Raw genomic sequence first — 26,224 nt, forward strand, 5'->3', positions numbered from 1 at the left:
TAGTGGGGAAATATTACTGTAAAATTTACTTAGATATTTATTACAAGGGTAATAACGGTGAATATTTTTTAAAATGGATTTCTTCTATTTTATTATGAAACAAAAATTTGTTTGGCACTGTCCATACCTTATGAAAAGTGATATTTGGGAAAAGCGCTAACCATTTCTGTTGTACAAGATGTGCCGTAGCCTTAATTACAATGGCCAAGTCGCGTTTCATATTAACAGATGAATAGGCTTCGGCTTCGCTCAGTTTATTAAATACATCCAACCTGAAATGTCTCTTACAAACTATGATGGGACAATGAATCAATACACTGACATGGCAATGCTAGACAGATAGTCTACTTTGTTTGCACAGTCCTACCGTGATTTTCAGGTTGGATGTATTTAATAAACTGAGCGAAGCCTATTCATCTGTTAATATGAAACGCGACTTGGCCATTGTAAATAATTAAGGCTACAGCACATCTTGTACAACCCTTGGTAGCTAGGCAACGATAAACAAACTGAAAGACCGCAATTCCTGATTTCGCTTTCGTTCACTAAACAAAGACTATGGAAATTAAACATCACTTTTCCATCAAAAAACGTGTTGTAAAAAACATAACTTATTAGATTTATGACCTAGGTTCGCTAGCTAGTTCTGTGCCTGCCTGTGTGCGCGCTGACCCTGGTCGACGAGAACCCGCATGAGAGAAGTGACGCAGAACGTAACCCCGCCCCCCGGGCGAGATGCCCCAAAATTTATGAATCCCTGGAAGACTCATTGTGCTTCATAAAAAAGCTATAGAATTGACGTCCAATGTCACGTCGTTGCGTGAATACGTCATGTTCAACCCTACTGGTTAAATTCCTCAAACCATAGACATAATATACATAGACGCCCTATTGGCCGCTTTGGAACGTTGCTGCGATACGTCAACGCGTCCGCCATTTTGTGGAGGGCAAGACTGCGCTGTAATCAAATGCAAGTAAACTGCTGAGCTGCGGTTCTCTTACGAGAGTCCTCTCGTACTGCGTTTTATCAAAACGCTACGGGAAAAGTCTCTTTTCACGAAACACTGAAGCAAAAATTATCCTTTAATTTTCATATATGTAAAACGCGTTGCGGCAGCAGCAGACAGCTATGGCGAGACGGCTTGTTCGCTCATTGGCTGCTCTGCGGCAACTGCTTAAGCCTATCGAGCGAGGCCTGAGATGACATCAGGCCAATGAGGGCGCTTCGCGCCCTCCTCGCCACTTCCCGCCGAAACGGGCGTGGCTTACCTCTATAAAAGGAGCTCGAGAAGGCTGACTCACTTGATTTTAATCTCTTCAGCGAAGCGCACGCATCGCTGGATCACGGAAGCAGCGTCGTTGAAGCAAGCACATCAGCGGGACGAGCCCTCGAAGCTGCTGGCCAACGCCGCCTTCTACAGCCGTACCTGCTGCGCTTTCCGGCGCCTATATCCTTTCATTGCCTTTGTGTGTGTGTGTGTGTGTTTCCTGCATCACTCACCCCTAAAAGAGCTGCGTCTTTTTAAGATGCCTTCTTGCGGCTCGTGCCGAGCCCCACTCACCGAGGGAGACAAGCACGTCATCTGTGTTTCCTGCCTGGGTGAGGACCATGCAGCGCTCGCGCTCGCTGACGGCGGATGCCCTCACTGCGAGCTTTTGCCGATGGTGACTCTGAGGACTCGCCTGGCATCCTTTTCCAAGCCTGCATTCACCGCCGCGATGCCGCGCCGTAAAAAGCGCCGCTCGCAGCGGGTCCCGGAACCCGCTCCAGCCCGACCAAGCTCGCCGGTTCGCCCGCCAGCTTCACCGGCCTCTCTCGAATCACTTCCTGATGCTCAGCGCCCGCAGTCTGCCGCCGCTTCATCAGAGGAAGTCGGTTCAGAGGCCGCGTCGGGGGAAAAGGATTCCTGCTCTCTGGTAGCTTCAGGCAGCGAGGATTGGGCGAGCTTTGAGGACCTCGCGCCTCCTGCCCGCAAGCCCTCAACGAGAGCCAACATTGAGAAGGAGCTCATGCGAGTACTCGCGCTGGCCGCGGCGAGCCTCGGCCTCGAGTGGTCTGCACCGGAGCCCCCCTCTCGAACCCGGCTGGATGGTAGCTTCCTCCCTGGTGAGCGCACTTCTCCGGAATCTAAGCCCGCTCCTTTTCTTCCTGAGTTACATGAAGAAGTTGCGAAGGCTTGGAACGCGCCCTTCTCTGCGCGGACGCGCTCATCTGTCTCACCCGCTTTTTCCTCCCTGGATAAGGCCGGAGACCGAGGCTACCTCTCTCTTCCGCCGGTGGAACAGGCGATAGCGACCCACCTTTGCCCGCCCTCTGCTGGACGGCGGGCTAAACCGGTGTTGCCTTCTAAAGCCTGCCGCATGACGTCGACGCTGCTCGCGCGAATCTTCTCCGCCGCTGGGCAGGCCGCGTCATCGCTACACACCATGGCTACGCTGCAGATCTACCAGGGTGATCTCCTCCGTAAACTGGACGAGATGGGACCTGACGCTATCTGCATCGCGGATTTAAGGAGCGCTTCAGATCTCACGCTCCGAGCTACTAAGGCCGCCGCACAAGCCATGGGACGCTGTATGGCTTCCGCCACTGTCGCTGAGAGACACTTATGGCTGACGCTCACGGAGATGGCCGATTCCGAGCGCACTGCGTTTCTCGATGCCCCGCTGTCTTCCACCGGCCTTTTTGGTTCTTCTCTCTCCGAGTTCGTGGAGAGATTTACCGAGGCCCAAAAAGCGTCTCAAGCCTTCAAGCACTTCCTGCCGAAGCGCTCCGGTTCTGCAGCGGGTCGTGACAAACGGACCCCGCGGAGCTCTCAGCCTCAGCCCCCGCCTTCGGCCGCCTCATCGCAGCAGCCACAGCAGCGCAGCTCGAGGCCCCGCTCTCGGTCCAGCGCCCGGCGCCCCTCCTCGCGCGGGCCGCGATCGAAGGTCGTGGTAAAGCCTGAAGTGCCGAAGAAGTCCTAGCAAGCCTAGGAAAGCGCAGGTGTGTGAGTCCCGTTGCGGCCGGCCTCCCACCCAAGCGCCCCACTGTTTCAGTCCCAAGATTTGCGACTGTTCCAGTGTTTTCTGCAGAGAGCAAGCCCGCACTGCTGCCCGCTTGCCTGCACACAAAAGCCGTTTTCACGGCTACCCAGATAAATCTCAGAAAGAGTGTATTTTCTGGTGTCCCGGCCACGGCCGATGGTGCTATAAATGTAGTCTCGATGCCCACTCCTCAGTGCCCATCACTACACATAAGCACAGCCCTACACTTAGGGCCCGCGCACATAAAATCGACTCAGGTCGATTGCGCTTCCAGCATAGTGAGAGTGCCCACTTCCCAGTGCCCACGAACACTATGTCTAACACATCACAGGCTCTCTGTAAAAACGAGAACTGTGAGCGCGCGCTCTGCTCAGGCAGACGCCGCGCCCAAAGCAGTAAATGTGCCCGCTCCCAGCCCACATCTACTCGCTCACATGGGTCCTATGAGACTTTCTCAGTCCTCCCTCACTCAGCTAAGCACTGTAGCGAGGTCGAGGATGAGCGTCTCGCCCGCTGTATTAAGCGCGCGCCCCGCCTCAAATGCCACAGGCATAACGCCTATGTTTGTATCCCCCGAAGCGCCTCTGTCGCACGGCGATCAGAGCGCGCTCCGTATCCAGCCCCTAGCCAGCCATGCAGATGCATGGGCAGCGCTCCCAGGGGTTTCGGACTGGGTGCTAGGCATTATAAAGAGAGGCTTCTCGCTACAGTTTTGCCGACGCCCTCCCCGCTTCACAGCGCGCGTCGAGACTACGGTTTCGTTGGAAGTAGCTCACTTACTTCGAGCCGAAATATCAAAACTGATAAGCAAAGGGGCGATAGAGCGCGTTTCCCCAGCTCTAAGCGAAGGGGGACTATACAGCAGATACTTTCTAGTCCCCAAAAAGGACGGCGGTATCAGACCCATACTGGATCTAAGACGGCTGAACAGAGTATTAGTGAAACGCAGTTTCAAAATGCTCACAACCAGCAAAATTCTCGCGCACGTTCGCCGAGAAGACTGGTTCATGTCGATAGATCTGAAGGACGCGTATTTTCAAATACAGATAGCGTCACACCACAGGCGATACTTGAGATTCGCCTTCGAGGGTCAGACATACCAGTATACAGTCCTGCCATTCGGCTTGTCCCTAGCACCTCGTACATTTACGAAATGCATGGACGCAGCGCTCGCTCCTCTCAGACTCAGAGGCATGCGAGTGCTGAACTATTTGGACGACTGGCTGATCCTAGCTCAATCACGATCACAGCTCGTGGAGCACAGAACCATTTTACTCGATCACCTCGAGAATCTTGGTATCACAGTCAACTGGACGAAAAGTTCATTGAACCCCAGTCAAACGATTTCGTTTCTGGGTGTCGTTCTGGACTCACAGTCTATGACAGCGCGGCTGTCACCACAGCGCGCGCTGGCCATTCAGCGCGCGGCGAGGGCTTTTCGCCGCGGCGCTGTCACCCCGCTCAGGAAGTTTCAAAGGATGCTGGGTCTCATGGCCTCAGCATCGTCAGTTCTCCGGCTGGGCTTGCTCCGCATGCGCCCGCTGCAGTTCTGGTTGAAAGCGCGGGTACCGCGCAGAGCGTGGGCGACCGGTCGATTACGCCTCAAGGTCGATCACAGCTGTGTTTCAGCCCTGACGCCTTGGACGGCGGACGACTGGTACCAATCAGGTGTAAGCCTGGGGACTTCCTCGAGAGTGAGGATGGTGTCTACAGACGCATCCACCTCGGGATGGGGAGCTCTGCTCGAGGGCAGACCGTTCTTCGGCCTGTGGTCGGAACGAGAAAAGCTCCAACACATAAACTGCCTAGAAATGCTGGCAGTGCACAACGCGATGACGCGTTTTTGTCCCCGCATCAAGGACGAACACGTCATAGTCCGCTCGGACAACATGGCTGTGGTGTCCTACATAAATCGCCAGGGCGGTCTGAAATCCTTATCCCTGTACAGGCTGGCGAAACGCCTCCTATTATGGGCTCAGCACAACTTACGCTCGCTGAGAGCAGTGCATGTACCTGGGCTTCAGAATGTGGGCCCAGACAGACTGTCCAGGAACAATGTTCCCCCGGGCGAATGGTCTCTACACCCACAAACAGTCCGGCTGTTGTGGGAGAGATTCGGCAGAGCGGAGGTGGACCTCTTCGCGTCCCGCGAAAACGCGCACTGCCCCGCATTCTTTTCAAAAACCGACAGCGCGCTGTCCCGAAGGTGGCCGCGCTGTCCGTTATACGCTTTTCCCCCCGTCTCCCTCCTGCCACAGGTGCTGGAACGGGTCAGGGAAACGAAATGCCCAGTCCTGCTTGTAGCTCCGTTCTGGGAGAACCAGATATGGTTCCCAGTGCTTATGCAGTTGACAGATATCGATCCATGGCCACTGCCGCTGAGGAGAGATCTCCTCTCGCAGGCCGGAGGCTCGATTTGGCACCCACACCCGGAACTATGGTCCCTTCATGTGTGGGTGCTCAACGGATACCCGTTGGTCTCACAGAGGGAGTCGTGAATACCATCACTCAGGCTAGAGCGCCGTCGACACGGCGGCTTTATGCTTCGAAGTGGTCGGTTTTCTCCGGCTGGTGTACAGCTCGGAGCATTTCACCCCTCGAGTGTGAGGTAACGGAGGTTCTCTCCTTCCTACAAGAGCTGTTGGATAAGGGCAGATCCCCTTCCACGCTCAAAGTGTATGTGGCGGCTATTTCAGCGTTCTCTGGTTCAACGCTGGGTCAGTCGCTGGGAAGGAATGATTTAGTCATCCGCTTCCTCAGGGGAGCTAGGAGACTGAATCCACCTAGACCTCCTTCAGTTCCTTTGTGGGACCTTTCTACGGTCCTAGCGGCCATGAAAGATGCCCCTTTCGAGCCTATCCAGTCTATTAGCCTCAAACACTTGTCTTTCAAAACAGTGTTTTTGATGGCTCTCGCTTCAGTGAAGCGCATAGGCGACCTGCACGCGCTCTCTGTGAGCCCGGCGTGCTTGGAGTTTGGCCCTAATGACTCTAAAGTCATACTCAAACCTAAGCACGGCTATGTGCCGAAATCCCTCAACACGCCTTTTCGGGCTCAGGTCATTTCCCTGGCTGCCCTGCCGGCATCAAGTGAGGAAGGGGACTCGAGTTTTCTTTGCCCTGTTAGGGCTTTAAGAGCTTATATGTCCCGCTCTGCTGTCTTCAGACAGACAGAGCAGCTCTTTGTCTCGTTCAGTGGACGTTCCAAAGGAATGGCTGTTTCGAAACAAAGTCTATCCAGATGGATAGTTGACGCCATAGCGCTGGCTTATACTGCCAAAGGCATTCCATGCCCGTTGGGAGTCAGAGCGCACTCCACGAGAAGCGTGGCTTCTTCGTGGGCTTGGTCCAGCGGGATTTCCCTACAGGATATATGTACGGCGGCGGGCTGGGCCTCGCCGTCTACATCTATGAGGTTTTATAACCTAGAGGTTCCCGCCTTGCAGGCTAAGCTTTTGTCGGTGTAATCCGTTCAGCCGTCCAGTCAGACCGCTGAAACTCACGCGCTATGCGCTACCGACTATCTTGGGCAGAACTGTGTAAGACCCACATTTCCACATTAGTTCAGGCTCCCTACCCTGTCTATGTGATGTTATACTTGCGTCTGTGGATATGTCTATTCTACGACGCTACAATTTAGGGAATCAAGGCTCCCACCCTTATTCCCTGACTCTGTGTGAGTCAATCTGGTGATTATGCACTGTATGCCTGAAATAGCTTCCGGTGATCAGTGTTTTTATCCCAGCACGCACGGCGTTTTGCAAGGGGTTCCCGTAGCGTTTTGATAAAACGCAGTACGAGAGGACTCTCGTAAGAGAACGTACTCGGTTACTAACGTAACCTCGGTTCTCTCTAGAAGAGGGAACGAGTACTGCGTTCTCTGCCGTGCGTACGGTTCACTCTGGTTCGCTTCGGCGATCAAAATCAAGTGAGTCAGCCTTCTCGAGCTCCTTTTATAGAGGTAAGCCACGCCCGTTTCGGCGGGAAGTGGCGAGGAGGGCGCGAAGCGCCCTCATTGGCCTGATGTCATCTCAGGCCTCGCTCGATAGGCTTAAGCAGTTGCCGCAGAGCAGCCAATGAGCGAACAAGCCGTCTCGCCATAGCTGTCTGCTGCTGCCGCAACGCGTTTTACATATATGAAAATTAAAGGATAATTTTTGCTTCAGTGTTTCGTGAAAAGAGACTTTTCCCGTAGCGTTTTGATAAAACGCAGTACTCGTTCCCTCTTCTAGAGAGAACCGAGGTTACGTTAGTAACCGAGTACGTTTTTCTGTATAAAAACCAAAAAAAAATTACATTTATCAACCGATTTCGGTGGTTTGTATGTGGTGTACAAAAAAAGTTCCATCTGTAGTTAGTTAAACTCTCGATAGATAGACTTATATATATATATATATTTTTTTAATAAGGAATGGCGAAAGCTCTGGCTTGTCATGTATTTAGCTTTTCATTCTTGGATAAGAATTGTGAACACCCCCATACTGAGATATAATTTAATTTTCACATTAAATTAAATAAAGTTTTCTTATTGTGGGAAAAGCATATTCTGTCATTGACCCGATTTTAGCAATAACAAAGATAACTGATGGATCATTTATGGTAATATGATATGGTACAACTACAGTGCAATGCAAATAGTAAATATAAGATAAAGTGAGAGGTAGGCTAATAGTAAATAGTTTAGTCAATAAAATAAACAAACAGTATACAGTAAATAAAATAGTAATGAAAAGTATAATTATATAATATCATAAGTACTAATATAATAATAATAATAATATATTGATAATAGCATATAGTTTATGTATACTATAATAATAGCAGTAGAATATGAAATATCAATTACAGAATATAGACAATAAAAAATAATAGGTTAAATAGTTACTATGAATAGTAAAATAATTTGACAGCATAACTATAATAGATTGATAATTGTAAGTGGTATATTATTATAATAACAATAATAAATAATGTAAATTTATACATTTTAAAATATTATTACATAGGCTATATAAAATAAAATGACGCAACCCTGTCTCTTTTTGTTAAATTTCAGTTTTTAAAAGGTATAAGAAGCTATACAAATCAAGAAATAAAGTAAACGATCCAGTCAAACATACAGCAGGCTACACTGTTATAATAGCCTAAATATATTAAGTTATGAAACTTCACTTTGCCCTCAGCCAAAACAATCTGCCAAGGAACAAATTATAGATTAATGAAACCAAAGATCGCCCGTTAGATAAACACAAGACGAATTATTCTCACTAGACTGACAGCGACGAACGTCAGAACTCAGAAGCGGTGTACGACATGCACTATAGCCGAGGCAAGGCTGTTCTCGGCGGGGTACATGAGCGCTGAGCGCCCGCGGGGATCGCTGGATCTCACAACTCCGAAACCGTCAGATAACATTTTTAAAAAGGCGCTATCTTTATAAATAAACCACAGATTTGAGCTTTAAACAACTACATTGTCGACTGAAAAACTCTTAAAACTACATTTCGTGACACAATAACAGTAGTATTTTTAAATTTCGTGGCCTTTCTCCTCTGATAATAAAAATAGTAAATGAAATGCAACCAGAAACAAATTTTCAGTTTTGCTTGAGAAAGGTAATTCCCTGAGACCTGTTTTCAATTGTGTGGCGATTTGTAAAGCCCCAAGCAGCACAAGAAATAGGCATTTTTCTCAATTCTCGTTATGAGAGGTATGGGAAAGTTGCCCTCCGCAGTATGGCGGCGCCGTTGACGTACGATCCAGCGGCCAATAGGGCGTCTATGTATATTATGTCTATGCCTCAAACAACCGCAGACGGCCAAGAACCAACGTCCAATCACATGGACATGTATATCATGTGACATGAAAAGTGTGATTTGATTGGCCTAATGTTGCCTACGTTAAAGAATGCAGGAAATCGCAGAAGAGAGGATAAAATGGAAAGCAAAGCCTTTTAATGATATGATCCCAAAGAAGAACACATAAGATACTTTTTACTTGCTAATTAATAAATAAGGACTTTTATTCCCTGTTATAAGGATTTGTCCAAAAAAATCGTTCGTTTATTTCGTGGTAGTTGAATAAGAAATAACAAAAATGGCAGATACATTCAGTCTTCAAAGGGTTTTAGAAACATTCAGATCAAGCCTAACTGAGAATAAGGAGGTTTACATTGAATATTATATAGCAGGATGGAAAGAGCTGGTCAGGTGGGTTCATGTTTTATTATTAGTTTACATAATGGTCTAATAGGGCTACTTTGAAAAGGGTTGCCAATTGCCATGACTCTTGAAATATGAAGGAATTTCTATTTTATATTTAATTTGTATTCTGATTTCAAGACCTGTACAATTCACATAAATCAATCTTAATTCATGGACGAGTCATATTGCCCATTTAAAAGTGTCTAATGCTCAGATATAGAAATATCTAATTACAAATGTCTGGAAAAGTAATGAAAGAATGAATTAGTACAAAAATGTATAAATATGGATTGCCTGATAATGGATTGCCTGCTCTTTTTTCTATACCAGCTTCATGAACAGTTTAGGGAATGTGTTTTCCTTCATCTCCAAGGATGTGATCTGCAAAATCCAGATCCTAGAGAACTTCCTTTCAGGAGAAAATGGATCCCACTATGTCACCATCCAGTCCATGGTGAAGTATGAGCTGGAAAATGAGCTGGTGGACCTCACCAAAAGAAGCAGCCACCCAGAATCCGGTTGCCGGACTCTTCTGAGGCTCCATCGTGCTCTGCGCTGGCTGGAGCTCTTCCTCGAGAGACTGCGGACCAGTGCCGAGGACAGCAAGACCTCCGTCATGTGTTCGGATGCCTATAACGAGTCTCTGGCTCAGCACCACCCCTGGCTCATCCGGAAAGCTGTCGGCGTGGCCTTCTGTGCACTTCCAGGGCGAGACACCTTCTTTAATGTGATGAATGCGGGAGATCAGGTGCAGGTGGTTGCTCTGTTAGGAGAGTCTTTGCCCCTCATCTCTGAAGTATACCAGATCACGGAAGATTTATATGCCAAGAACAACCTCCTGGAGTTACCATAGATCCCTTCCACTAATTAATACATAGTTCTTGTGGCACATACTCACTTATTCACTACAAACATAGACTTATTTTACTGTCTGGCTGCAAAAAGTTAATTCATTTGGTTTGCCGAAGGCACATGCAATATGCAGATTTAATGCACATTTTAAGCAGGGATCTACTCATTTTACAAAACCTTGTTGGCTGAGTGGGCATTAAATGCTGGGTGTATTTGAATGTATTTGAGCATAGGGAACAATAGAAATGTTTATTTAAAGCTACAAGATGTTTATGTTAAATATTTAAATTTAAAGTGCTGTATATTTGAATATATAGGTCATTTACCTTTTCCTTGAATGTTAATTATCTTATTGGTGATAATTTTATTTCACTTGAATTCATGTTGAATGTGTGTCTTTGCTGAAACTACAAAGGGGGAGATTTGGTTGATATAATCAATGCATGCAATAATTAAATATAATAAAATCTGTGTTTTTGTCATGGTTATTCTTATATTATATCTTGCATTTAGAGGAATGCAAACATTGTTTTTTAAACTTAAGCTACTTTCTTTTTTAACTTTCCAGAAAATGAAATGCAATACTTTTTACATTTACGATTTAATTTTACAGTTTGACAAACAGCACACCACTTAATAAGACATACAATTCTAATTATTTGACATTCAGCATGCATTTTTAGGTTATAGCCTAATTAATATTCAGCACAAAGCATCTATCCAAAATACATTTGTGATTTGCAAACTTTAGTTTACCAGGATAGATACTTAATCATTCTGACACTTTAATGCCAACATCCAGCTGCAATGTGTTAACTTTAGAGGTAATTATTGTTATAATCATTGTTGAACGTTTGTTCACACCTTTTAAACTGCAATTATGGTCCGTAAAGGTGTTTAGGAAATGTAAATGTCTCTATAGTAAAATTTGCACCAAGATGCACAAATATCTGGTCAAAAAGTCCCACATAATTTCATGAGTAATGATATGAATAGAGCAGACTTTTCTACTGCAGCACCAGTGGACTCAAATGAGAAGCATATTCAAACACACACACACACACACACACACACACACACACACACAAAGAAAGTTTAACAGCATGGTTACTGCCAGAGAAATAAATAAATATATTTCAGAAAAAAGTAAATCATATTTTTAGAAGGAGATAACAACCTGAACTGTACAGGAGATGTAGCTGACTGCACTGGTAAAATAAATGTTTACAGAATACATATAAGTTGGAAAAATCTGCAAATGTAACCGTTTGGGAGCTAGTTGGATATTATGCAGTATCTCTTATTTCTCTGCAGTGAATACTGTCAAAAACGTTGTCCCAGTAATACGTAATTGTTTACAAAAAAGACAAAAAAAGCTCATTATAGCACTTCCGCTTCAGACGCGTTGCCATGGAGACGCCAGCGCGTCGCAACACTAGCGCCTGAGGAGAAAATGCCTCCTCGCTTGATCTCTTCAACAACGACTGAAAGAAGCAAAACAACACAATAAAGGTACGACATATCTAAGATTTTACAATATAACAATTATTTATTGAATATTTGATCAAACTTAACCTATAAACAGAACCCTATATTTGAAGTTATTTGGAATGCATAAAGTAACGTTAACTTAGTTGGTCTATCTATCTATCTATCTATCTATCTATCTATCTATCTATCTATCTATCTATCTATCTATCTATCTATCTATCTATCTATCTATCTATCTATCTATCTATCTATCTATCTATCTATCTATCTATCTATCTATCTATCTATATATCTATATATCTGTCTGTCTTCTATCTATCTGTGTCTATCTATCTATCTATCTATCTATCTATCTATCTATCTATCTATCTATCTATCTATCTATCTATCTATCTATCTATCTATCTATCTATCTATCTATCTATCTATCTATCTATATATCTGTCTGTCTTCTATCTGTCTGTCTGTCTGTCTGTCTATCTATCTATCTATCTATCTATCTATCTATCTATCTATCTATCTATCTATCTATCTGTCTTCTGTCTATCTATCTTCTATCTATCTATATATATATCTGTCTGTCTTCTATCTATCTATCTATCTATCTATCTATCTATCTATCTATCTATCTATCTGTCTGTCTGTCTGTCTGTCTGTCTGTCTTCTATCTGTCTGTCTGTCTGTCTGTCTGTCTATCTATCTATCTATCTATCTATCTATCTATCTATCTATCTATCTGTCTTCTGTCTATCTATCTTCTATCTATCTATATATATATCTGTCTGTCTTCTATCTATCTGTCTTCTGTCTATCTATCTTCTATCTATCTATATATATATCTGTCTCTCTTCTATCTATCTATCTATCTATCTATCTATCTATCTATCTATCTATCTATCTATCTATCTATCTATCTATCTATCTATCTATCTGTGTCTGTATGTCATCTATCTATCTATCTATCTATCTATCTATCTATCTATCTATCTTCTATCTATCTATATATATATCTGTCTGTCTTCTATCTATCTGTGTCTGTCTGTCTGTCTATCTATCTATCTATCTATCTATCTATCTATCTATCTATCTATCTATCTATCTATCTATCTATCTATCTATCTATCTATCTATCTATCTATCTATCTATCTATCTATCTATCTCTATCTGTCTGTCTATCTGATCAGAATTCAATGTCCTCTGGAGACAGGATGCATGTGACCAGACCCAAGTCTTCTAAGGGGCGCAGCAGACCCATGATGGCTCAAACTTCGAGTGTGGATCCAGATACGCCTTCTCGGCCCTCGTCTCTTTCACCCCAACCTCCTGCTGCCAAGGCCAATGACAGGACAAACCAGAGCCTTCGATACCGAGCCATTCTGAGACGCGGCAGTCGAACAAGTACAGACAGACCCCCGGATGAGCCTGTCTCACTCAACAAATACAGGGTTCTGCCATCCATAGAGAAAAAAACAGCTACTGACCGGAAGTACAGTCAAAGTGACAGCAGCCACACGATGTGTCAACACACGTCACATGTCCACACAGAGGCCCGGCAGGATGTGATGTCAGAGGGGACAGGAAGTGAGACAGAGGACTCAGGCCTGCTGCTTGCCATAAGAACTCCATGCGGTCAGAGATTCAAGTGCAATTTCCGGCCAACAGACGAGCTCCGGGCGGTGCTATCAGCCGCAGAGGAGGAGTTCAGGGAGAGGTTTGACAACTGTGTGATCGAGACTATGGATGTACCACGCAGGACTTTCACTAACCTTACAATGAGCTTGGCTCAATGTGGTGTCCTAAACAAATCAGTTTTATGCATTTCCCAAGAAGACACGGATTTAACTTGAAACATTAATGCAGGGCAACATTCTATGGACACTCGAATAACACACAAAAATACAGATTTGCTGTCTGATAAACATTTCAAATTATGAATTACATACCTCATGATTAAATATGTGATTGTAAAATGTGTATATATCCAATCAGTTTAAGTTAAAAGAGTTAGAGGATAACATTACAAATAATATCAGATTGAACTGAAGGCAAAACATTTTTTTATGCCAAAGTCAACTGGGAAAAATGAGTTATTACAGTTATCTAGATAAACGGTTATATATTATATATACTGTAAAAAGTTGCTTAGAGAATATTAAACTTATTTGTGAGACCATAAGACTTTTTGAACTGACATTATTTTCTTGATGATTAAAAACATTTCCCCTATATATAAACTGAACGTTTTTTCTTTATGCAAAATAATGACATTGAATAATTCTGACACAAACCACGTCGGATGCATGTTAAAACATCTGCAAACTTTGTTAAAAGTGTTTCTCACAATAAATGCAAGGAGTTGGAAAGACCAAAAAAAAGCAACAACAAAATAATAAAGTATGAATTCACGCTAAGATTATGACACGTGTTGCATTTAAAGGAACACTCCGACTTTTTGGGACTTTAGCTTATTCACAGTTTCCCCCAGAGTTAGATAAGTCCATACATACCTTTTTCATTTCTGTGCGTTCTGTAAGTGTTATTTGACGCACCCACCGCTAGCCTAGCTTAGCACAAAGACTGGATGTAAATGGATAAGGTAGCATACTAATCCCAATAAGTGACAACATAATGCAAACATTTTCCTATTTACATGTTGTGATCTGTATAGTCACAGCGTGTACAAATAACAAGGCTATATGAGACAGAGACCATTTTTAATCGTATAAATACTGGGAACTATATTCTCACTAGGCGTAGGAGCACAGCTACTTGGGCGGAGTGATTAGCGCAGCACACGAGATGCCCTGTTGATGGTTCCGTAAACAAAACAAACGTGACTAACTAGCTAGTAGCAAACGTGACTCGTGATCATGGCTGACTTTGAGGACTTGTCAGAGGAATTTTACTGGGTATCAAACCAAGATCCAGAACCATATAGTTTGAGCTAGAATACACAGACGAGGAGTTACAAACTTTGGAAGCTGTAAGACAAGATACAGCGAACACCCATGATTGTAAACTATAAATTTACTATCTAGTAATTGCCGACTCTATTACTCTAACTCTGAGCGAACTCTCTGCTCCTCACCACAGGGCGTCTCGTGTGCTGCGCTAATCACTCCGCCCAAGTAGCTGTGCTCCTACGCCTAGTGAGAATATAGTTCCCAGTATTTATACGATTAAAAATGGTCTCTGTCTCATATAGCCTTGTTATTTGTACACGCTGTGACTATACAGATCACAACATGTAAATAGGAAAATGTTTGCATTATTTTGTCACTTATTGGGATTAGTATGCTACCTTATCCATTTACATCCAGTCTTTGTGCTAAGCTAGGCTAGCGGTGGGTGCGTTAAATAACACTTACAGAACGCACAGAAATGAAAAAGGTATGTATGGACTTATCTAACTCTGGGGGATACTGTGAATAAGCTAAAGTCCCAAAAAGTCGGAGTGTTCCTTTAATGCTTGCAAAGAAGTGAAAATGATTGATAACACCACACAGAAATGAGCCATCTGGTAGTTTTATTAATATAAGAATATAGAGGAAACAACTATAAAACCCCAAATGCAGCAGAAGTACAAAAAAACCTGAAATGCTAAATGCAATCGCAAAAGGGTTTCAGTCAAACAAAGTGCATTACTTTGAGCAGCAAAAATGTGAACAAACTAAAATAATTTTGCTTTTCGCAAACAAGAGTAGAGCAGCCATTCCTAACAGTAAAGCTACAACACAACAATCACTCTTCAGTAGCTCTATGTTCTCTGTAAAAGTGCTGCATTTCCTGCTACGCAACAGAACATGCTAGCAAATCTTCAAACAATTCAGTGCAACTTAAAACTCAAACTAATATTTGGTCTTTCTGAACAGAACAAAACAAACTCTTTCTTCTTCCAAAAGGTTTTTGCAGTTCAAGTACAATGGCATCATTATCACAATAATACTCTATTGTGTTTTTACACAATAATTATCATTACAAAATGTCTATTTATTCTGAAGTGCTCTTGAGGAATGTTCGTGTTTCAAGTTGGTCTTAAGGGACTGTGTCATTTGTGCGCTTTATAATTTGTGTGCGAATTTGTAGGATGAAATCCCAATGGTTAATTATATTTACCTGAGATTCTCTTCCTTACTGACTTTTCTCTTCTCAGATACTGTGATGGAAAAAATACTGAAGTCTGTTATGATTCTATTCACACGTAAGACCATAAGGTAGTGCAACACTGCAAGATATGCTTCATTAGTCAAGTAGATAACAGAAAAAATGCCTGCGTTAAACTGTCTTCAGACTAGATTAAATGTAGGAATTAGTATTGCGATTCACTTCTAAATCAAAACACACTCTGTTAAATGCAAACTGACTCAAAAGGTCCTGTAAGTAAAAACTGTAAAACTATTTGGCATTAAGCTCGAGTCGAAGCGCATTCTTTTGATTATGCACTGATAGTTGATGTAAACATCATAAGGTAACAGCAGAACTGATTTTTATGAATATAATGTGGATTTCGCTCTTCATCACTTCAGTTGGCGATTTTTTCAATTTCGTCGATATCATCGGTGTCCAGCCTCATAATTTTCTTATCTGTTGGGAAAAACAAACAAATAAATAAAAAAATCCAATATTCATTTTACAATTATTCATTATTTTGTAATTAATATACATTAATTAATTATTCAATAAAAAATGTGCATATATATATATATATATATATATATATATATATATATATATATATATACACACTATATTATAATTAATAATACAATTTATGTATATAACTCAGGGTTATTATAGTTCACTAAAACTAAAACAGAAACCATAACATTCAGATTTTTGCATGAAATAAAATAAACATTCACTAAAATCAAATCAAATATACAAAAAAGGCAACATTTCTAATTTTCATTTAGTCTAAAACAGTTTAAAATAAAAATGAATAAAAACTCAATCAAACCAAACCAAAACTAAATCATAAATCATCAAAATCATAAATCATCTAAATCATCAAAAACTATTAAAAATGACAAAAAAACCCTGAAATTAAAATTAAAATGGAAAAAATAAAAACGGATTCAAAATATTAATAAACACTATAATAGTATTTCAATGATACTACAATAACACTGATATAAATTATATATATAAAAAAAGAATAATTATAAAATTAATTACAATTTATAATTTTCTGTAATTCATTAAAAATAAAAGAATTATTGGGTGAACTGTTCTTTTAGGAGATAAACTAATGGACAGACTTACTAAAATGCCTCTCGTATGTCTTGAGAATCTCCATGCTGCGCTGACTGTCCACCATGTTGACAGCGAGTCCTCTCTTGCCAAAGCGTCCAGTCCTACCGATCCGGTGGAGGTATGTTTCGTTGTCTGGATTGCCATCTTTGTCCAGTGGAAGGTCAAAGTTGATCACCACTGACACTTGTTCAACATCAATACCTGTGGATGGACCGCTTGATTATTTGAAGATGGCAGAATTTACACAATGGCCATGTTTACACCTGGTTACACTTAGTTTACACTATTTTGTTGATATAGATTAGAGCTGAAAAAAAAAAAACCCTATACATTTACCCGCCCGTAGACCCTTCCCTCGAAGAAATGAAGACAGAATTGGTTGAAAGTGGTCAAAAGAGGCAGATTAAAATACCAGGTGTGAATGTGGCCATAGAGTGGTTATATTACAAATAATTAGAATAGCATATTCTATCAAGGATGTAAAAATCTGATTATTTGTATATTGGGTAGTGTTACTTGCCTCTTGCACAGACATTAGTAGTGATGAGAACTTTCTCCTTGCCGTCTCTGAAACGTTCAATAACTGCTGCTCTCTGCTCAACCACCATTTCCCCGCTGAGGAGCGCCACCTGGTGGCCCTCTTTAGACAGCTGGCTGGAAAGCCAGCTGGCCATTTTTCGAGTCTGAGAAAAGACGATAACATAAGATGATTGAGCGCAAGAAACAACAAAACACAGAAATATCAATCAGAGGCAAACAGGCTCACGTGACAGAAGATCATAGCTTGTGCGATAGTGATGGCTCCATAGATGTTACAGAGCGCGCTGAACTTGTCCTCCTTGCAATTGCAGAGCACATAATACTGCTTGATAGTGTCCAGCGTCTCCTCTTCACGTTTTAGCTTGATGATGTTGGGATCCGGCACGACCCGCTCGGCAAACTTCCACACAGAGTCCTCAAAGGTGGCAGAGAAGAGTAACATCTGACAGCCTTTGGCCAGCATTCTGTACGAGACAGGAAATAAAAAACGTTTATACTCAATCTAATGCTAAACCATGTCGCCACTTCTTTGCATTTTAAGTTAGTTTTAAAAGTCTTAAACCAAAAAGCCAGAGACGCTTAAGGATAAGTGTGTTGTTATTTTTGTGGAAAATATGCAAAAGGATAAGTGGGAAATAAGAATGTCAAGAAATGTTATCTTTGTGTTCATACAAAAAAAAAAAAAAAAGAACAACAAAAGCTCAGATTTAATGACTAATTTAAGTTGTGTAAGGAGGAACATATTTTCCTAGCACCTCGAAAACAAGTGTTTTCCATGGAATCAATTAAAAAAGTTAAAATTATTTAAGACTATAAAAAAAGCATTTATTTTACAAATATAATTTTTACTATCGTGATGTTTTCTTGGGGTTTGACCTAACAACTTTAAATGTCAAAAAAGTTCAAATGATGGGTCATTTTTTTAAGATACATCATTTTGATACTTGACACACAGTCATTAGAGTCATTAGATTAGACCACGTGTGAACTTGCAGTCATAATATCAGTAAGAATATCAATTCCTGTTTTGTCATTTTTACATTACATGACAACAAAATTGCATCCTTTCATGTTGGATATGAACAATTCTCAAATACTAACAGTTTTTTTTAAAGAAAAATGCCTCTCTGCCTAATTAAGTAATAATATAATAATAAAAGTAAAAAAAAAAAAAGTATTATTTTTTAACTTTAAGCAAAGTTCTTTCAAGAATTTCAGCATTGTAACAAAGAAAATACACTTTTTCAAACAAATATAAAATCTGAAAATCATGCACATATTTAAAAAGGTGTTATCAAGTCATTATATGAAATGCATTTTTTATGTTTTTTAATAATAATAAATTATTTATTTATGGAAGCTTGTTTCCGCCACAGAATAAAACATTTTAAGAGATAATTGCGACTTTTTATCTCACAATTGCGAGTTTACATCTCGCAATTCTGACTTTATTTCTCAGAATTTCGAGATATAAAGTCAGAATTGCGTGAAATAAAGTCGCAATTGCGTATTATAAAGTCAGAATTGTGAGATATAAAGTCAGAATTGCGTGAAATAAAGTCGCAATTCCGTGTTATAAAGTCAGAATTGTGAGATATAAAGTCAGAATTGCGTGAAATAAAGTCGCAATTGCGTATTATAAAGTCAGAATTGTGAGATATAAAGTCAGAATTGCGTGAAATAAAGTCGCAATTGCGTATTATAAAGTCAGAATTGTGAGATATAAAGTCAGAATTGCGTGAAATAAAGTCGCAATTGCGTGTTATAAAGTCAGAATTGTGAGAAACTTTTCTGAGGTAAAAAAAAAAGAATTGGACTTTATATCTCACAATTCTGAGAAAATATGTCAGAATTGCGAGATATAAACTCGCAATTGCGAGAAAAAAAGTCGCAATTATCATTTAATTTTTTTTTTTTTTTGTGGCGGAAACAAGCTTCCATATTTATTAGATCCAGACACACACAAAATAAAAGTCTGTCTGTATGCATTTGCCTGGTTTGAAAGCCAATTCTCCAAACACCAGGGAAAGTTCACCTCTGAATGCGGATGCTCTGGTCTTGGTGTCCCTGTGTGGCGATCATGACATCAGCCTCATCCAGAACAAACACTTTGATCTTTTTCGGGTCGATGAGCTTCAGCTTGACGCACCAGTCCAGAACTGTCCCAGGTGTGCCGATGACGATCTGCTCCTTGATCTTAACGCCACGCTCCACTGACAGTAGGCACAGAAGCCATCATGCATTTAGATCTGGTTTTCATGTTTCCGCAATACTCAGAGGCTTAATTTAAGCCACTTACTTTTATGTCCTCGAACAGCATATGCCAGTGTAACTTCAGGATAAAACTTGCCCATTTGCGTGATGACTTTACCCGTCTGCAGAGCGAGCTCATACGTAGGAGAAATGCACAGACACTGGAAGAAAGACACAGATTGGACACCAAAGTATTATCAACATTTACTTATGACTTTTATGAGTTCATGCAAGAAGATATTTAGCAGATTTGGTTTTCTTTTGTTCCTTTTTTGAAAAACAAAAAAAACTTTTTTGTAACTTTGCTTTTCATTTATTACTCATTATTATAGACAAGTGAACAGTCAGTAAACAAATAAGAATACACTAATTACAAGGCTAGATAAATACAATACAACAGTTACAAATAAAGTAAGGTCTAACAGTAGCATTCAGGTACAGAAATGTAATAATTAAATGTAAAATGACTATATAGTGTTCACTGTATAAATTACATATAGATTAATCTTTGTTAAAGCTGTGTTTTGTTGTTTGGTTAACATTAATGGCATAGGGCACATTGTGAAGTGAAGTGAACGTTTCAGTGCACTGGTTGGATTTTGCGATTGAGACAGCTCTTAAAATGGCCGACTCCCTGATCAGTGACCTGACTACTGAACTAGGGAGCTGATTCGAGACGCAGACACCCATAGACAGCAGACTTGCCAAGACGGGTATTTTGACATCATTTTGTGTGTCTGTGTCCGTTCAAGTGCAAGGAGACATGAAAGAGGAATCAATTCGGTGTTGCGCTCAATCCGATACTGTATTTTTATTATATTTGTGAATTGGCAAGACAAAACGCAGGCAAATGATAAACTTTCACTCTAGGATAGTTAAAATTTGTAATTAATCCTCAAATCACAAGCGTGCCGAACCGTAGGGCCAAGTCTGTATGGATCACAGATTAACTATGAACCGTTCCACCCCGAGTTTAGAAAGACAAGAGGCCAGGCCTGGCGCCAGGACACATGAATTGGGGGGCATTTAAATTTCTCAGGGGCTGGTGATCAGAATTTAATTGAGTTCTGGGGGAGATGAAGCATTATCTAATAAAATGTGCACTAATTCGCATTAAAGTCCAGAACAGATATCTGAACATTGGATCAAGTCAGGTTCAAAAACTTGTTTCATTTTGTTGACATATTTGAGTTTAAAGATGGGATTTTGAATATCTATTTGTATCACTCCATAAATCAGAAAATACTGTCAACCGCTAGGAAAACAAATTCACATTTTTTTTTTTATTCCTATGTATAAATCAGGCAATTTATGCATAGGAATAAAACTGTAAAGTTTGGTGTATGAGAAAACGGCCTTTAAAAATATTTATCGTAATTGAAATCTACAGATGCAGACTAAATGTAATAAAATAAACACTTAAATGTGCATTTTGGATGTTTTTCTTTCTAGTAGTCGAAAATAAGGCAAGTTATGTAAACAAAATGGCCTAAAATCTCAAAATTGATCAAAGCCTGAAGAAACAATGGTTTTGCCTGTAGTATCTTGCCTTAGGTCAGAATGAAAGGGAACATTACAGAGAATCTCAGTTTTCAAGCTCACCTGAGGCCATTTTAAGCCTGGGTCCACATGACTGAGCATGGCCAGCACGAAGGCGGCTGTTTTACCAGTGCCAGACTGAGACTGAGCGATCAGATTCTGAGGTCTGCGAATGAAGGAAACAGTCCGTTCATATGAGTGTTATATGAAACTTACTTCACACTTATACTCTCAGAGATTTCACATAACAAACTTTATAGTGGTCCAATATTGTGCATCAAATATCCAATCTGTGTCAAATACTGTACGTTTATCCAGAACGCCCCACTAATCTCAGTGAGATAAACCACATGTGTCTCTCTGTACACGCTCTTTCTGCTCTCTAACGACAAACCACACTTTTAGTAAAACAAAAAGAAATGAACCCCAGTTGTGTGAGTATTATACACACACTCACCTGCCAGAAGTGATTTTGTTTAATACTGAGTGTTTGGAGACAAAGTGGCTAAAATGCAATTCACTTTTCACATGAAACCCTCAATTTGATGTCTGTATTCAACTAAAATTGAATGGATAAAATATATGTGGACTTACGGTTCGGCGAGCATCATGGGAAGGGCATTCTCTTGGATTTTAGAAGGTCTGTTGAATCCCATTTCATAGACGCCTTTGAGCAACTGTGGTTTCCTGAGTAATAAAAATTTCAACTAATAAAATTGAAACATGCGAGCCACCCATGAAGTGTCGAAGCTTCCAAATATAGTGGATTGTCTTATTTCATAATTTTAAATATTCAACAGTCATTGTTCTGAATGCTAGCAATACAAACTCCAATTCAAAAGTTTGGGGTTTGGCTCTAGTATTCATCACAGCTGCATTTATTTGATCAAAAATACAGTAAAAACAGCATACAAAATATTATTACAATTTAACATTACATTCAGAAATCATTCTAATATGCTGATTTGCTGCTCAAGAAACATTTCTTATTATCAATGTTGAATATTTTGTGAAAAAGTTATAGTTTTTCAGGATTCTCTGATGAATAGAAAGTTAAAAAGAACAGCATTTATTTGAAATAGATTGTTTGTAACAAGGTAAAAAGTCTTTCACTTTTGATATACTTTCTGAATAAATAAATAAATAAAGACCTTCACAGTTCTTTTCACTCAGATGTCATTACTTTAACACCATATGAAGTACTCACAGTCTCAGCTCCTCAAAGGTCTTGACTGAATACAGTGGTGAGTTTGGGTCTCTCTGAAGAACCTCCACTTGGTTTGTGTTGTTGACCACATTGCTTCTGATTAATTTATTCAGGAGAGACTGTGTGGCTTTGTCCTCTGAAATAGTATATTTGCAAAGAAGCAGGCTTACAATGACGTTTTTTAACATTTTTATACTGTCAATCAATAAAGCTTAAGTGTCATTTGAATAAATACCGTAAGATGCAGCCACACACCTTTTAGACTACTTAAATAGCTCAACAGTTTTAAAGTCAGAATTATTCACAATAGCACTAAATGTTTATTAAGCAAATTAATTGGCTCAATTTAGATTTTATGTTGACTGTAACGGTTTAAAAATGAACCTTTTTCCTCTTCTTCGGGTTTGTCAACATCATCTACATGAGGGAAAATAAATGACACATAAGAAAATGCAAAGAAATCTTTTAAAGCAATTCTTGCTAACAGTTGTCTTTTGTAACAACACAGCAAACACATCTCTATACATCTTTAATAGTTCACACACAAAAATCATGTACTCACTTTCCAAACCTGTATGTCTTTGTTGCTTAGAGGAACATAAAAAAGGACATTTTGAGAGAAAGACTGGTAGTTTCTTCTACCAAGTACCAGATCATTTTAATTCAATGGGAAAAAAATCTGATTCAATCAAAATAGAGCACCAAGGAATGCCAAGGTTATTAGTGAACATAGCATCATTTTGGTCAGTTCCTCATAAAAAGCTGCTATACAGTATTGTGCTGGAGAAGACTTGAAATATAGCGCACAAGTCATATGGATATATATATATATTTACTACTCAGCTATTTATTTATGACTCTAGATGTATATTTTTCAATTGCAATTTTGTCTCTTTGCACTTCTGGTAACGTTAGATGCCAAAATGAATTTCGTGGCTGAGTAACTTGTACTGTGCAATGACAATAAAATGCTATCTATCTATCTATCTATCTATCTATCTATCTATCTATCTATCTATTTTTTGACACTTCATAGTGCTTTTGCCTACTTTTTGAAGCTTTAATGCTCCAGTTCCCATTCAGTGACCAAAAAAAAAACAAAAAACATTTTTCAAAGGTTATTTTTGCGTTTCGCAGAAGTCATACAGGTTTGGAACTACATAAATATAAATTTCAGGGTGAACTTATTTTAATGTAATATAATAATGTTAAACGTTCTTCCTACCATCAGTCCCATGTAAAGCTGCATCTCCCGTTTCCAAAATCCGCGAGTTCTTAATCTGTTCAAACGACAGAATTTACATTTATAAAAAATAAAAAGTCAATATTCACTAAAGAACATTCACAAATTAAGCATTTGTCAATAGAAACGTATTAAATTGACCAATTATTTAAATCAAGTAACGTTAGACATATTTGAAGCTTGTTTAAGTGTTAGCTAGCCATAAAAGGCACATCACGTTAATTTAAATTACACAAACATCACAGGCACAAATCACACAGATGATGACAGTTATGTACACAAACTTCATAGTTAAGTGGTTAAAAGTCAAAGTGTAGTCACTAAAACTGTTCTATATTTAAAATATCACACATGTATATCTCAAACCCATGATCGAAACCGTGTTTGGACATTCAGAAATGCCGTCTAGGTAGGAAGCTCACGTGGATTTGGGACACAGCCCATCCCTGACTCATCGCCCGCTAGTGCGCTAATCCGTTTCAACATAATTAAAATCACATTTTCACTCACAGACTTGGGTGTAGACTCTTGTTGGTCCACAGCTAGAGCCCACGAATCGGTTGACATGGCTTCTGTCGCAGATATATGAACTATTAAACGGTCTTGATAAGTCTTCAAATGTGCTGTCCACTTCACTGACTCAGCTTCACGAGAACGCGCAAACCAAACTGACAGTCGGCGCGCGCACTGAACGCTGTCCGGCCGGAAGTCAGCACATGTTACCCAGTTCCAGTTTACTATTCACTGCAAACAATTTCATGTGTAAGTATCTGTGTTGTAGTCTAAACCAGTCTTAAATATTAAACTTGGTTAGTCTATTTTTCTAAAAAGCAATTTGTGCAGACAATTATCACGACATTTTCCACTGACTTCACTCAGAGGCCTATGACCTTTTTTTTATTATGTATTTTTTATGCGTTAGGTTCGGTCCTCTATGTATGGAAGCTTGTTTCCGCCACAAAATAATAATAAAAAAAAAGATAATTGCGACTTTTTATCTCACAATTGCGAGTTTACATCTCGCAATTCTGACTTTATTTCTCAGAATTGCGAGATATAAAGTCAGAATTGCGTGTTTTAAAGTCGCAATTGCGTGTTATAAAGTCAGAATTCTGAGATATAAAGTCAGAATTGCGTGTTATAAAGTCAGAATTCTGACTTTTTTTTCTCGCAATTGCGACTTTATATCACGCAATTCTGACTTTATATCTCAGCATTCTGACTTTATATCTCAGAATTCTGACTTTATATCACGCAATTGGGAGATATAAAGTCAGAATTGCATGATATAAAGTCGCAATTGCGTGTTATAAAGTCAGAATTGTGAGATATAAACTATTCTGTACTTTACTTTTTTTCCCCCTTAGAATTGGACTTTATATCTCACAATTCTGAGAAAAGATGTCAGAATTGCGAGATATTTTTTTTATTTTGTGGCGGAAACAAGCTTCCATATCTATGGAAGCTTGTTTCCGCCACACACAAAAAAAAAAAGATAATTGCGACTTTTTATCTCACAATTGCGAGTTTACATCTCGCAATTCTGACTTTATTTCTCAGAATTGCGAGATATAAAGTCAGAATTGCGTGATATAAAGTCAGAATTCTGAGATATAAAGTCAGAATTGCGAGATATAAAGTCAGAATTGCGTCTTATAAAGTCAGAATTCTGACTTTTTTTCTCGCAATTGCGACTTTATATCACGCAATTCTGACTTTATATCTCAGAATTGGGAGATATAAAGTCAGAATTGCGTGATATAAAGTCAGAATTCTGAGATATAAAGTCAGAATTGCGAGATATAAAGTCACAATTGCGTCTTATAAAGTCAGAATTCTGACTTTTTTTCTCGCAATTGCGACTTTATATCACGCAATTCTGACTTTATATCTCAGAATTCTGACTTTATATCACGCAATTCTGACTTTATAACACATAATTGCGAGTTTATATCTCGCAATTCTGACATCTTTTCTCAGAATTGTGAGATATAAAGTCCAATTCTAAGGGGGAAAAAAGACGGACTTTTTTTTTTTTTTACCTTAAAATAGTTTATATCTCACAATTCTGACTTTATAACACGCAATTGCGACTTTATATCATGCAATTCTGACTTTATATCTCCCAATTGCGTGATATAAAGTCAGAATTCTGAGATATAAAGTCAGAATTGCGTGATAAAAAATCACAGTTGCGAGATAAAAAGTCAGAATTCTGACTTTATAAGACGCAATTGTGACTTTATTTCACGCAATTCTGACTTTATATCTCAGAATTCTGACTTTATATCACGCAATTCTGACTTTATATCTCCCAATTCTGACTTTATATCTCGCAATTCTGACTTTATAACACGCAATTGCGACTTTATTCTACGCAATTCTGACTTTATATCTCGCAATTCTGAGAAATAAAGTCAGAATTGCGAGATGTAAACTCACAATTGTGAGATAAAAAGTCGCAATTATCTTTTTTTTTTTTTTGTGGCGGAAACAAGCTTCCATAGTCCTCCAAAGTGTACACACAATAAATAAATCAATATTAAACATTGAAACACACACACATATATCCACTATTTTAAGTTATTTAACATCTAGTTAAAAAAACAAACAAATTGT

The 26,224-nt window shown here is 40.0% G+C and overlaps 3 protein-coding genes across 3 annotated transcripts; 2 read left to right on the forward strand and 1 right to left on the reverse strand.

The window, feature by feature from the left end:
- The first annotated feature begins 8,905 nt into the window (after positions 1-8,905).
- On the forward strand, positions 8,906-10,549 carry cptp (ceramide-1-phosphate transfer protein). The gene is made up of 2 exons (XM_081387217.1): positions 8,906-9,232; positions 9,557-10,549. The coding sequence occupies exons 1-2, from the start codon at positions 9,120-9,122 to the stop codon at positions 10,077-10,079; spliced, it is 636 nt and encodes a 211-aa protein (XP_081243343.1). The 5' UTR covers positions 8,906-9,119; the 3' UTR covers positions 10,080-10,549.
- Positions 10,550-12,760: 2,211 nt separating this feature from the next.
- On the forward strand, positions 12,761-13,417 carry ubxn10 (UBX domain protein 10; the record flags this gene model as incomplete). The annotated part of the gene is made up of 1 exon (XM_081386537.1): positions 12,761-13,417. The coding sequence occupies one exon, from the start codon at positions 12,761-12,763 to the stop codon at positions 13,415-13,417; it is 657 nt and encodes a 218-aa protein (XP_081242663.1).
- A 1,663-nt stretch (positions 13,418-15,080) lies between these two features.
- On the reverse strand, positions 15,081-24,545 carry ddx19a (DEAD-box helicase 19a). The gene is made up of 12 exons (XM_081385835.1): positions 24,116-24,545; positions 23,588-23,642; positions 22,747-22,779; positions 22,363-22,498; positions 21,750-21,842; positions 21,219-21,321; positions 19,663-19,777; positions 19,399-19,576; positions 17,590-17,827; positions 17,344-17,506; positions 16,833-17,024; positions 15,081-16,154 (listed from the first exon to the last, which is right to left on the reverse strand). Exons 1-12 carry the CDS (start codon positions 24,170-24,172, stop codon positions 16,093-16,095), a joined length of 1,425 nt encoding a protein of 474 aa, XP_081241961.1. The 5' UTR covers positions 24,173-24,545; the 3' UTR covers positions 15,081-16,092.
- Positions 24,546-26,224: the final 1,679 nt, after the last annotated feature.

The sequence above is a fragment of the Scardinius erythrophthalmus genome (assembly GCF_964197995.2).
Source record: "Scardinius erythrophthalmus genome assembly, chromosome: 15".
In the NCBI taxonomy this organism is placed as follows: domain Eukaryota; kingdom Metazoa; phylum Chordata; class Actinopteri; order Cypriniformes; family Leuciscidae; genus Scardinius; species Scardinius erythrophthalmus.

Coding starts and splice junctions, on each gene's coding strand:
- cptp (XM_081387217.1), top strand. CDS start 9,120: ATGGCAGATACATTCAGTCTTCAAAGGGTTTTAGAAACATTCAGATCA. Junction 9,233..9,556: donor GGATGGAAAGAGCTGGTCAG/GTGGGTTCATGT, acceptor TTTCTATACCAG/CTTCATGAACAGTTTAGGGA.
- ddx19a (XM_081385835.1), bottom strand. CDS start 24,172: ATGTCAACCGATTCGTGGGCTCTAGCTGTGGACCAACAAGAGTCTACA. Junction 22,499..22,746: donor ACCCGAAGAAGAGGAAAAAG/GTTCATTTTTAA, acceptor ATACTATTTCAG/AGGACAAAGCCACACAGTCT. Junction 16,155..16,832: donor GACATACGAGAGGCATTTTA/GTAAGTCTGTCC, acceptor TTTTCCCAACAG/ATAAGAAAATTATGAGGCTG.